The sequence below is a fragment of the Solenopsis invicta genome, chromosome 5 (assembly GCF_016802725.1).
Source record: "Solenopsis invicta isolate M01_SB chromosome 5, UNIL_Sinv_3.0, whole genome shotgun sequence".
NCBI classification, from domain to species: domain Eukaryota; kingdom Metazoa; phylum Arthropoda; class Insecta; order Hymenoptera; family Formicidae; genus Solenopsis; species Solenopsis invicta.
The window spans coordinates 19801380-19815580 of record NC_052668.1 but is presented as its reverse complement, the minus strand read 5'-3'; the positions used below and the strand labels follow the sequence as shown (position 1 = coordinate 19815580).

Below are 14201 nucleotides of genomic sequence, written 5' to 3'. Positions count from 1 at the left end.
ATTTCTCTCTTTTTATTTTTTATTTTTTCAATTTAGTTTTTTTTCAACTTGTATTTACAATTGAAGATTTTGTGTTTATAATCTATTTTCACAGAAAGGTGATTCGCTTTATGCTACACATAGCAATTTTATATTTCAACCCACATTACAAAGAAAATATGAAAGAGAAAAATATTAACAAAACAATTTTAGAAAGTTACTAACATATAAAATGATCTAATATTATCAATAATATACTCCCTATATTGTTTTAACTAATTTGCAAGAGAAAATCGATTTTTATTTTTGTTTTTAGTAAATTTCATATAAAAGAAAGCTATATATAATTTGCTTAAGTAATTAAAGAAATAAAAATCTATTGTTTATGTGAATTTTCATTTCTTTAATTACTTAAGCAAAATCATGTTTTTATCAGTATTAATATAGTGCAACGTATAGTTTCCAAAAAATACAAAGCTGCCCCTTTATGATGTTCTGACAACACAAATTTCCCATGGGATGCCTATGGGACGCTCAAAGGACGTCCTAGGGACATCCCCTGGATGAAGTGTGCTGTTTAGAGATGGGTGGGCTAGTATTGGCAACTCTATATTGTAAGATTTATGCTACGTATTAGTTATTAACTACTTAATTTATTGAATACCTTTTAAGTTATCTGTCAAATGTCTTACATTGTCATGACAACTAAGAATAACATTCATTCGTTGAAGTGTATCAGCTGATGACGGACGTTTTATTATTCTTGTAATCCTAATTTCATAATAAAGCCTGACAATTAACCAATATCTACGATATTAATTATCTCTGCCTCTTACAATATTTCGTGTCCTGAAATATGTTCCTATTTTATTAGATCATTTATCTAGATGATTTAGAAAATAAGAACCAAAGAAATGTTTTTCTTCTTTTTATAGAATAGAAACTTGTATATAAAGCTTAAAATATACAGCTTTTTTGAAAATTTATAAAATTATTTTTGAGAAAACTTTATATATGCTCAGTAATTATTTTTTCCTGTCTTGCTTTAAATTTGAATTTTATATTTGTTACAAAATTATTGTAGCAACGTAAATATAGCTAACTCCCTGCTGCTGTGCATCAATGTCGATGAGTAATAAATACATTTTTTTTATTGAGATTACGAATTTATGATAATTATTTCAAATATATGTATAGCATATGCTTTATACATTTCATAAAATTATATTGCTAAAGTCTTGCGCCTAACTAAACTGATAAGTATAAAACGTGTTAAATTAAAACAAGCAACAAATGCTTGCTTTATAACAAAATTAATTTTTATCGTGTTTTCTTTTTTAGTATAATATGATAGACTCATAAATTTTATATAAAATAACTATATTTAAAATATAATAATGTTGAAATCATGTCTTACTAAATTTATGAATCTATCATATACTAAAAAAGAGATCTTGGTAAAAATCAATTTTGTTGTAAAGCAGACGTCTGTTGTTTACTTAAAAATTTAACGTGTTTTATATTTATCAGTTTAGTAAGGTAAACGATTTTAGCAAATAATTCTATGAAATGTATTGTTCTGTTCCACTTGGGTTTGCAAAATTAATTTTAATAAATTCGTTTTATAGGCCATTAACTTCAATTTAATTTAGTTAAAAAAAATATTAATTTTGATCCTGATTTTACACAATTCCAAATTTCTTTACATAAATAAAATAACAAAATTAAAGAGGACAAAGAATATCATATTAATAATTGAATGTTATTAAAAAAAATTAAATTACTCTAAATAACAGTTAAAAACAGTTAATAGTTATTTTATTTAATTTAATTTGTTTTTCGTATCGGCTATAAAACTAAATCGTGGCATGGCTGGCTATTTTCCAAGCTTCTCTCTCTCTCTCTCTCTCTCTCTCTAATGGATATGTATATGCAATATATATGATTATGTACGCTCGTGCATATTTTACTCCATGTTTTTGACGCGTTTGACCGCGTTTGACCACGTTTGAACACGTTTGACAAAGAGAGGAAACTCGGAATATTACAAATGCATGGATCGCTTAGAGATACGATGCGCGCGCCTCACGTTGCTGAATAGGTGCAACTTTAGGTGGGCTTACCTACATATATGTGTATACGATAATACATGCATACAAGCATCGGGTGCATACACTGCACACCAGCATGACCAGCACACTTATACGGAGCGATCTCTCAGCTGTTTGTCCCTGGCAGTCCATGAGTCCAAGGCACAAGGGAGCGCAGATGATCATTGAGAGCGTTGAGATCGTACCTCACGCGAATTTTCCGCGCTGCAACATCGTGTTTATTTTTAGTCTCGAGTGTGCCATGTCACGTCGTCGCTGGTCGTCGCATCGACGTATCGACAGGACTTTCGCTGCGTAACTACCGCGTAGGTATCGCAGATTTGCTAAGAATTTTCGACAGGAAACAACGTAGGGAGGCTCGAAACGAGTTGCTCGACAATAATTCTCTCGTGCGATCTATTCGTTGTGAGTAACGTTCGTGGCGGTCGAGCATCTATGCGTTGTTAAAATTGAAAGTCAGCTGGCAACTCCATCGAGGATTCAATCATGAGAAAGACGCGCGTCAGCATCTTCCGCGATATTTACTACCAGCCGTACGACGATTGCACGAGGTTGAAGCTCTATTCCAGCAGCAAAGGTAATTTCCATCGTGTAATGCACACAGATTCCGCAAGTGCGAAAACTTGTGTGCAATCTCTTTGAGTTGTATTATTCAATCTGGAATGTCACTTTTCTTCTATTTTCATTTTGCTTCAACACGAAATACATCCTTTATTTATTATTCCATTGTGTTTTATCATAATTGATTAAGAGTTTGCGTTTATTTCAATTAGAATCATATTTCAATTGTTAGCATATATAGCATATATTTGACCAAGTGTGTTCCATTCGTGTTTTACCTATATATATATTTCTTGTGCAGCTAGCTTACAGCTGATGCAGCGCATGTCATTGCTCAAGAGATTAAAGGTTCACAATGGTTGTGTAAATTCTATTTGTTGGAATAGCAATGGAGAATTGATACTATCTGGAAGCGACGATCAACATCTTGTTCTAACTAATGCACATAATTATGAGGTACATTTATATTGCACTTTTAAAGATTTAAAGATTAGAAAGATGCTTTTGCATTGAAAAATTTCTATTTGGAATCATCTTCGGATGTACGGTACTTTATCTTACAGTACGTTATCTTTGTAGCATCCTAAATTGTATACATTTGTTACATAGCATTTAATTTAGCAGTTACTAAAACTTGACTATAAACTCGGTGAATGATTCATATTGTCTACAAAAAAATTCCATTTCCTCAGTATTTTCCTCAATTTAAAATTTATTTCTGGACACTGTCAAAGAAGATTGTGCCAAGATTATTTTTGATTTTACCCTTGGAAGTTGTGTAAAGTCTAGAAAGTTAATTATGTTTGGCAATCCTCAAAATATATATATTTTTTTAACCTCTTACATGATTCTTAAGAATACGATGCATATTTTTACAAAATCTGTTTACCACATGACGAGACAATTATTATATTTCACTACCCTACTTTATTTGTAGAAAAAAAAACAATGCATTTGCACACTTTCCTTGCATCCTTTATTCTACATCTTTGTATTTTTTAGACAAATTTGTAGTTTTAATTGATTATTTTATAATTAATCATGTTTAATTTACATTCATTTATGCATATAAAGTATAAAACTATACTATCGTGTGTCATGTACAAAAAGGTTGTTTTTTTTTTATAACAAAGTATATTAGTTATTATTATTAAATAATATATTGAGTGTAAAGAAAAAGTTATATTTACATAAAAGAAAAAAAATGTTACGTTAAATGTGATATTAAACCTTTTCAAGGAAATATTTTGGGTAGTTAATTCTAGTCAAGGTCCAACATTGACATAGTTAGAGATAGAGATGCTGGTGCCAAGTCAGTTGGGTTTTCATATGTGCACATGGTTAATTTTATCATTTATTATTATCAACTTTAGATCAACTTTGGTAATTAACGCGATGAAATATCCATTGTATAGCACCTTTCTGTTAAATAATATTTTAATAAAATGTTATATGAAAATAGCCTTTACTTTATGTATGTAGTTGGTAGATATTAATAATGATGTTAATTTTTATCTTATATTTATAATATTTATGGCAAACGGAGATTGTTTCGACTGTATCATAAATTTAACAACTGAAAGTTGTGTGCATAATATGTATATAATATATATTATGCTGGATATTACCGTAATATTTATTTATTTAAGGTATTAACGGACTACAAAACAAGTCACAGAGCAAATATTTTTAGTGCCAAATTTTTGCCAAACAGCGGAGATCATCGTATTGTTTCTTGTAGCGGAGATGGCATAATTTTGTATACAGGTATAAAAATTGACTACAATTGATAGACTATAGCCAAAATAAATGAATAAGACGAAGCATTTCATTCGCATCGTCTTGTTCACTGAACGGCATAACATTGCGTTGTTTCACAGACCTGATGAGAAGAACGGAAACGTTCCATAATCAATTTACTTGTCACACCGGCACTACTTACGAAATAGCGACAATACCCGGTGAACCACATAGTTTTCTAAGCTGCGGAGAAGATGGGACGGTGAGATGGTTTGATCTCAGGGTGAAGGATAAATGTAGCGCTACGAGATGTAGAGAGGCAAGTATTATTTACTATAATTTTGAACTTTATACATTTGACTTTTATTAAATTATTCTCTTCTCTAGGACGTACTAATTCCTTGTCAAAGAGCCGTTACCGCTTTGTCCGTAAATCCTGTACTGCCTCATCAAATAGCGATCGGTTGTTCCGATAGCACTGTAAGAACGTTCGACAGAAGAACTCTCGGTACACCGGCCACCGGTAATCTTTGCGGGCTATAACTGTATCGTGTCACGGTACCAAGTACCGTGATTACATGTGTATGCATATTCTCTAGGTTGGACGGATGCGGAAAATTCAGTGAGACCGCTGTGCAGTTTTACTGTCCCAGAATTCGAGGGCAATTCTTACAGGATTACGTCGTTGAGTTATAGCCCGGACGGACAAGACGTTCTTGTCAGCTACAGCAGCGACCATCTCTACTTATTCAGTATCAAAGTAACGCAATAATTACAAGACTTTCTTTTCATTTACATCTTTACAATTTCACACATGCCCCCGTATTTGATCTAAATATATATTTCTCCAAAAAAAAAAAAAAAAAACATCCTGTGTATAATTTGTATGTTTCGAAAATTTCTATCCAGGATCAAGGCAGTTTGCAGCTGCGAAAAGATGCGACGATGGGAAAAGGAAAGGGAAAAAAGCATCCCTTAAGATCGCCTCAACCGGTTCGTCGTTTGAGACTTCGCGGCGATTGGTCCGATACTGGTCCCGATGCGCGTCCGGAAAGAGAAGGAGGTCGTCGCAGTGGTACAGGTTAATTGATTTTCTCTAACTCACGTATTATAAATCACTTGTGTAAAAAATTTCAATATCGTCCAATATATCGTTTGTCGATATCGTTTTCAGAAATCGCCCAGGCAAGACCGGTATTGCACACGTCCTTGATGCAAAGGATGACGGACGTGCTCAGCAGAATGTTAAACGATCCGGCCACACGCGCTGCTCTGAGTGGTGGAGGCGAAGATAGTTTAGAAGCCATTGAGCGACCGGAGGGTATCCAAAATATCGAGAGTAATCCTGAACCGAATGCAGAGAGGAGTAACGACACGGTTGAATTGAGCGTGGAGCAAAGCAATATTTCGGGAACAAGTGGTAACCGAAATAGATGTGTGTGTGTGTACATACGCTACACATTTCGATGTTTGATTCTATTAAAGTTTCGTTTTTAAAGGAAACGCAAGTGCGCGTGTTGATACAGTCGAAAGTACAGACATGGATGAAACGAATACCGACAGACCCGAAACGAGAGAGAACGAGCAACCCGAGGAAAGTTATAATCAGTTAGCGTCGCCGAATATATCCGCGAGTATAAACGATCATGTTCCTATGGAAACTGAATCTAGTCAAAGCGATCAAACACAACAAATCACTTGTATAAAATCTACAAGTAGTCATGATAGAACTGAGCACGATAATGTATGGAATCGAAACAGAAATGACGATGAAACCTCGTGTGCAAATATAACTAGCAAACAGGAGAATATGATGGAGAATCTTCAAGATAGATTAACAACGATGCGGGATGGTTTTCTCGAAAGGTAAGATTTAAATTTTATTGAATTTTGTCCAACTTACATCTTTCTTCTCTCGAGTGTTTAATATATATTTTAACTGACGAAAATGCCAAGACGTGACAACAAATTTAACATGTTACTTAATAATGTATAGACATGGCAGTGAACCTGCTGTGAGTTTAACGTATTCCGACAAAAGCTCAACTAGTGCCACGATATCACTTGGTGTCGGTGACGAAATGACTCGCGATAGTTACCATCCAGGTGAGCAGTTGACATCCTTGTTTATCTCATATATATATGTGTGTGTGTGTGTGTGTGTGTGTGTGTGTGTGTGTGCGCGCGTGCGCGTGTGTGTGTGTGTGTGTTAGTAATAACTTTATTGACTTTGTATAACAATTTTTTGTTTGCCAGGACCATCTAGAAGTAGCGATGGAAGTCTCGATGCAGGTCCGAGCAGTAATCGTAATCATCATCGTTATAACGATGAAAGTAAGTGTTATCGTTGCTTTTAGTTTAGCTCTCTTAAAAAAATTCTCTTTAACCGCTTTGTAGATTGTTGTGTATTAATTAATTAATTAATTTATTTATTTATATTACATTTTCGCAGAAGCTAAAGAAGCTGTGTACATCGATAGCGATGATGAAGATATACAATCGGACGAAAGGTCAGTTGGCGCGTTACGATAAAGATGTTATTCATGTTATTTGGGATTCTTTTTTTTATACATGATATTGATGATTTGTTCTTTCGTTCAATATTTTCACAATTAAAGTTTCTTCATCCACCTTTAGCAATATCAATAATTTTGATATTTATAGATTATTAAATCCAGTCGAGGAAATGGACGAAGCAATTTCCAATGCTCGTTCATCACAGGAACATGAGACGTTCGATGATGCTTACCTGACGGAACTCTGCGTGAAACGAAAATATATGGGACATAGGAATGCCAGGTTTGATATATTTTTAACTGTATTATACCTGTAATACTTACTGTGCACAATCAAATTGACGAAAGCGACTCACAAGCGCTCTCGAATATATGCTCTTAAATTCGTGTGAGTGATCAGTATAGAAATTATTTAGAAACGAGAATCATTAGAGAGCTATTAATTTGAGAGAGTTATTAAATTAACACGATATTAAGTAATTACGACAAGAGAGAAGCTGACGAAGCTGAGGAATGAAGAGATGCCCATAATGCCGATTATACACTTGTAGTTTGTAGTCAGCGTACATAAAATCTACTTGGCAAGTTTTGATCGCTGCCATTTTGAATGACGATAACCTTAACAGAGTTAGGTCCTCGCGTCTAATCAAAGTGTATCAATGTGTAATGTAAGCGTATAAAAGATCGGAAGCCAAATCACTGACCCGAATAGTTCCGAAAAAGCCTCCGAGCGGACTGGGCGGACTGTGCTCTAATAAAGCCGCCGAATTATCTCTGACTGTTTGTCCTTCCCCCACTTTTGACTCTAGTTTCTTTAGGACCATGATCAAGGAAGCAAATTTCTGGGGCAACGATTTCGTCATGTCTGGCAGCGATTGCGGTCACGTTTTCGTATGGGAAAGAGACACCGCAAGGTTATGTATGTTGCTGGAAGCGGATCAGCACGTGGTCAATTGCCTGCAACCGCATCCGTATCTTCCAATGCTAGCCACTTCTGGCATTGACTATGACGTAAAACTGTGGGCGCCGATCAACGATGAACCGAACTTTGATGAAAAGTTTGCGGAAGACGTAAGTAGTTGTTTATTTGCAGTGAAATTAAATAGGAATAAAGACACCAATATATATCTTCATTGCGAAGAGTATAGATTTGAAATTTTATACGTGTATTTTTTTTTCTTTGCTTACAGCTGAAAAAAAGAAACGCAGTTATGTTGGAAGAGACCAAAGACACAATTACTGTACCTGCGGTTTTTATGATCAGAATGCTGGCATGTCTCAATCAGATACGCAGAGGTAGTGAAAATTTATAGTAGTATTCTCCTCGGGATCTCTTCGCGATAATTCGCTATACTAATATGTACAGGAATACATAAGTAGGAAAAATAAATGCAACATTTTTTCGGAGTCTTCCATTGTTGTGCGCAGGTATTAAAGTACATGATGGTTGGCATTGGATGATGTAAAGCTTTATCTGAGTTTTATTGCATTGGGTGTGTCCCTGTCCAAATTTCTTCGTCAAGTATAAAATATCGGTGAAAATTAACAGAAGCTGTCTTTATTTTTATTTTTTTTTTTTCACTCTGCAAACCAATATCTCATTGGTACTTTTAATATTTCTGTGTTCTTAAGTGTTTTGTGTATAAAAAATCGTAAGTTATTCTGTTATAATATCTAACACACATTTATTATCATTATTAATGCATTTCGCATTTGCTCGATTTGACTAGAATTATTGTCCAAAAATTTTTTATTGCGCGTGAATAAGTTAATAATGTGTAGTTTTCTTCTTTTCGTTGAAACTTTATTTTCATTCTCTTTATTATATTTATTTAAAACATTTTTTCAGAGATGTGCCATTTATTAATTGCTGTTTTAAACAATGCATATATTCTGGTTTACTGTCCTTAAAATATATCTGGTAAATGCTAGATTATATCAAAATAAAACTATATATATATATATATATGCAGTTGGAAAATGCCGTAATTCTTTCATCGATTTGACGAGCGCTGTTAGTATTATTGTACGCGAGTAACATACAATACAAAATTTACGAATAATTTGACAAACGATTGCACAATGTAAAGTCACGTTACTACGTGCGTTTCAAAACTATGAGAAATAAAATTTTTGTTTAACTAATCGGCAAAAAGTTTTTGATACATGCACAGTATTAACTGTTATATTCTAATCCTGATTTTTGTTAAGATCATGTTAAAAAAAAATAGTTTGATAAAATTTAATTTTAATTATATTTTTAAATTCTGGATACATATATTATCCAGAAAATATTATTTCAAATGACAAGTTTTTTCAATAACTTTTCACGACATGTTAAAATCTACATTTAACATTAACAATTATTTCTCGACAGGAAATATTCGTTACATTTATTCGCGTTTTTCTTTCTTCTTCTTTATTTATTCTATGTAACGAGTGATATTTTGATGCAAATGATGTTTTTTAATTTGTATTTATATAACGCACAGAATATTATGTGCGTACAATATTCTATGTTGTACAACACATACAAGTTTTTTATGTATAATTACATCTTTTCAGTTGAGTAATTTAAGCTGAGGACAAAACATTAAATAACTTTAAAGAATTCAATCTTTCTTGTTTTAAAACTAATATTATTCAAAGCTATGATTTTGTGCGCGTCTGTTCTTATTTGTCGATGTAAATCGGATAATCTAAATGTTAGCAAAATATATTTAAGAAAATGACCGCGTTTATTTGTATATTTGTATGACAGAATTACACGAATCATGTCAATCATTTTGTAGGTCGCGGTCGCAACAGGAGACGGAGCAGCGACGAGAGCGGCGAATTACGAGGTGGTTGAATCGTCTTCGACGATACTGTAAGTAGTAACGATAATAAAAACGAAACTCGCATACCGATTGCGAAACTATGACTATACGATAATTCTTTATTTACCGATCGAATCAATAAATATCGACATCAACAAATCTCGTGATGTACAATGGTACACACGTAAAATCCAATTCGAATGGTGTTTCAGTGTATAGAGATACCGAAGATCTATAAAATATCCGATGACATTGCAAACGTCATTATGTATCCGCACATACTTTGTGCTTATAATAATGAACGAAACTGAACTTGATCGGTACTCAGTTCCTCGAATATCGAAATTTATGTATCTTTCTGTTGCCACCTTGTGTATATTTGACGTTTAGATTGAATCCTTTAGCGTTTCGGGGAAAAAAAAAAGGAAAGAATTTTGATCTCTGTGTATATAACTTGACATTTAATACTACTCTACAAGATTATCACGAAATATATTAGCATCTACGAATATTTATCCGAGTCATTATCGTTATGCGGCTTCGTATATTTTGCTAAGAGATTGTTGTCGATGAAATGAGCAGTTTAAAATTAACACGCTAGTCGAAGGCTTGCAACAAGAAATTTCTCTTTCGTCTCTATTTGCATATATTTCCTTGTGTTATTAGAATTCATAGGCGCGCGACGATCGCCTATACGTATATACATGTATCAATATACTTTATTAAAGATGTCGAGATCTTTTGGCAACAAAAAGTATCGAGTCGTGCAATCGTAGGCTGCACGATCTTTGAGATTTCAAGCCTTCGCATCCCGTTCTTTCGAATACACATACGTAGTGAAATGTTTATTGAAATATTTATTTAAATTATTACACTCTTATGAATATTTTCTAAATGTCAAGATTAAAATAGAAGTTGTTAAAATTTTCATGGAATTATATTTCATGCTTGAGAGGACGAATACATAGTACTGGGTTATAGCTTAATGATCAAGAGAGACGTTTTATTTTTTGTTGTTGCTGCAGGCACAAATATCTTGTAAATTGCACGGCTAACTTTTCACATCCGTTCTGTATGTTGTGTATGATTTACATTTATCATCGAGATTCGAGGAATAATACGACGAATGGAGTGTCAGTAATACAGTTTGATCCCGTAGAAAAGGACAATGCGCGATTCTAATATTATAATTAGGACATGAAAATTTCTGTCGTAAGGCGAACCGTAACACGTGCCTTACAAATCTTTGAGTTAAAGCAATAAAGTATATACCGATAATAGTAATCGTATCTACTTGAAATATAGGCAGATTTATGAAAACGTTGAAGGTTTTAGAAATCGACTATCGTCAATAATCGTGTTACGACGCCACATCTCGCGTAGCGTCGCCGCTTGTGCAATTTTAGTATGATAGTCATATTGGTAGAATATAATCAACGATCGTTAGATGAGCAACGTACATGTAAGAATGAACGACATGTCTTTACAATTATGTATTATCAAGAGGAGCCTGTTTATAATAAAAGTGTGAACGCGAATGCGCAATATAATAACGCAGTATCATTATTCTCCTCGTTAATCCCATCAGCGTCGATCCTTTTTGTCTATACGCTAAATGTCACATGTAATAATTGAACACCATACACTCGGGCATGCACACGCGTGCACGTACACAACACACACACACACACACACACACACACACACACTCTCTCTCTCTCTCTCTCTTTCTCTCTCTATCTCTCTCTATCGTTTCGATTTTGATAGAGAAGTCTAAAAATGATGTCGTTTACGTTGCACGCGTAACAATGTGTAATAAAATTATTCTTACAACTAAATAATTTATCAAGAATTCGGATTGTCGAGTATCTTGAACATGAAACAATCTTCTATTGTAAAAGCAAATCGTCGATAGCAGATGTCTAGCGACGTGAAGCATCACGCGTATTATAATTCTTGAATTTTCACCTCTCGAATTAGCAAAGTGGGAAAGAGATATGAACCAAAAAAGAAATAATTGAAATAAAAACGAAAAAGAAAAAGAAACAAGTAAAATAAAATCACACATTCAACAACGGAATCTAACTTAATAAACAAAATACGAATGCCGCATTTGTAATAAAATCGTACACACTAATAGTAAAATAATATTAATAATCGTAACGCTAGAAATGATCGCTATAAGAATTGTAAATGTGTCCGAATAATGAGCTATAACGACAGTAATAAAAATGGATAAGGAGATCGTATATTTCGTAAGCTGTTATTCTGACGAATGATAAGGGAACGCTCCATTAGTTGATTATTTGTTGAGAGCTCAATGAAGTTCTATCACTGATGACGGAATCTTCGATCTTCTTTAGTCAAACTTGCCAACAATCGCTTTCATTTAAATTTTATTAAATGTATCAAGTATTACTATAAGAATTTTCGTTGAATATAAATCTTTGTTCGTAATCGTTACGAACGTAAACGTTCATAGAATACCTACACGATTTTGCTTAACGAATCAGTCATATTATCAATGTTTGCAGAGTCAATCACTGATAAGCGAAGGAAGAAAAGACTGACAATCGGTATGCGATTGAGATTAAATGTTACATCTCGAATAATTCGCATAGCCGATATCATTCGTTAAATTTATCTTAGCTAAGACTAAGCATTTCTAAAGATTTCAAATATAGAGAGGCAAATTTTTCAATTTATCGATCGATCAATTACATTATGCGCAAATGCAGCATTTACAGAGCAAAGTTGTATAATTTGTGAATAATGCGATTGGTTAATCGATAAATCGGAAAAACTCGCTTCGATGAATCGAATAACGTTCGATGACATTGATAAAATATACGAAATCTAATGATTTGCAAAAGAATGATATACGAGTATTCTACATTCTCGCAAAGAATAAGACGAGTCTCGGTGGTACAAGAATCTTTCGTAGTATTGTTTACAGAGCCGAGAGAAAATCAAAACAGATATTCAAATCTCGAGCAGAGTAATTAAACGTGTACTATTGTTTAGTGATGAGTTTATGATAATTGATAATATATTAACAATTGTAATTTTAATCACTAGTTTCAAAAAGGACAAATAAAAAAAAGAACACAAGACAATCGAGAATCTTCGGAGAACGATACGCGCGCGTGGAATATGCGTGGATCAACTGTGGGCGCGACTGGGTATCTGCGTATTTCTTTCGTTTTTATTTTTTTCTCAACATTAGGACAAAATTGTAATCGATCGCTTATCCGTAGATCCAATAATGTCTATAATGATGAAGTTTAGCTTATACACTAAATGTATGAAGAAAAGGGAAGCGAGAGAGAGAGAGAGAGGGGGGGGGCAGAGGGAGAAGAGGATAAGAAAATCAATAATCTTTCATATAACGCAACGTTTCGTTTGTGTTTGCTAAACTGAATTTTTTTCCGCAATAAATTAATTATACTAAAAGAGCGTTATTAAAGGGAATATTCCCGTCAAAACTTTGAGCATTTATTGTTAGATAGTATTTTGTTTAATCAGTTTGCGCCATATTGGCGCAGGTTTTATTCGAAAGTAAGTTTTGAATGTAAATCGAGCCAATTGTAAACCAAGTTGTAAATTACATCGGATCCCTTGTCAGAATACTATTCGAAAAGTACGGCGTTGATTATTATCACGAAAAGATCATTTAATTACAAATATTATAATTCTAAAATTCTGTTACGTATAAAATCCATTTTTATACGTAAAAGAATCTGTTAAAAGAATCACATAAAAAATAATACAGAAAGATGGCAATGACTTTGTTTCGCGATTTTTGCCATGTGTGTAACTATTTAAAATTTACACTTGGTTTGTTTAATTTAATAAAAAATAGATGTTTAACTAAGAGAGACGAATCTAATCACACCGCACCAAGATTTCGATTAATTCTTAGACTAGAGACCAGATGAAAAATAAATCTCTGTACGTGACGTTCGCACACTTGGAAAGATAGTCTCAGCCGAATGTGCGAATTCTCACGCTCTCTCTCTCTCTCTCTCTCTCTCTCTCTCTCTCTCTCTCTGTTTGAAAGTGAATAAAACACTATTTCAGAATATGCATTCTTCTCGCACGTTTGTGTTCTATATAAAAAGTCGCTATTTTCATCCTATACTTTGTTTCCCTTTCATTTCTTTAATATAACATAACGTTATAGAAAAGTCATACGCCGTGCACGGACGTTCCGCGGTTTCTCTTTTCTAATCCGTGAGAAGAAAGATCAATGGAAAATAGCGTATTTTTAATTACAATCGTGTCAAGTGAAAAGTTTCTAGGCGAAACAGTATTTTCGCCGCCTTTGTTACACGTGTTATCCCTATCTCAGATAGAAATATAAATATCTAAGTGGGATCGCCATTGCTCGCCACTACTAATATCGCATGCGTGCGCGGTATAACGTATAATATGAATGTATACATAAAAATATAACTTGCGCGTATGTATACGTA

General features: G+C 33.6%; 1 protein-coding gene across 2 annotated transcripts; it reads left to right on the top strand.

The window, feature by feature from the left end:
* The first annotated feature begins 2157 nt into the window (after positions 1–2157).
* Positions 2158–13063, top strand: LOC105205625 (DDB1- and CUL4-associated factor 6). Of its 2 annotated transcripts, none has more exons than XM_011175033.3 (16): positions 2158–2667; positions 2953–3107; positions 4301–4418; positions 4532–4710; positions 4779–4914; positions 4991–5151; positions 5301–5472; positions 5566–5811; positions 5891–6257; positions 6388–6497; positions 6648–6725; positions 6844–6901; positions 7056–7190; positions 7726–7978; positions 8098–8203; positions 9700–13063. In XM_011175033.3, exons 1-16 carry the CDS (start codon positions 2577–2579, stop codon positions 9756–9758), a joined length of 2424 nt encoding a protein of 807 aa, XP_011173335.1. In that variant the 5' UTR covers positions 2158–2576; the 3' UTR covers positions 9759–13063. The 2 variants fall into 2 exon arrangements, 1 of the variants encoding a protein (XP_011173335.1); XR_003268353.2 differs by having other exon boundaries at positions 2577–2667; positions 8098–8335.
* The last annotated feature ends 1138 nt before the right edge of the window (positions 13064–14201 follow it).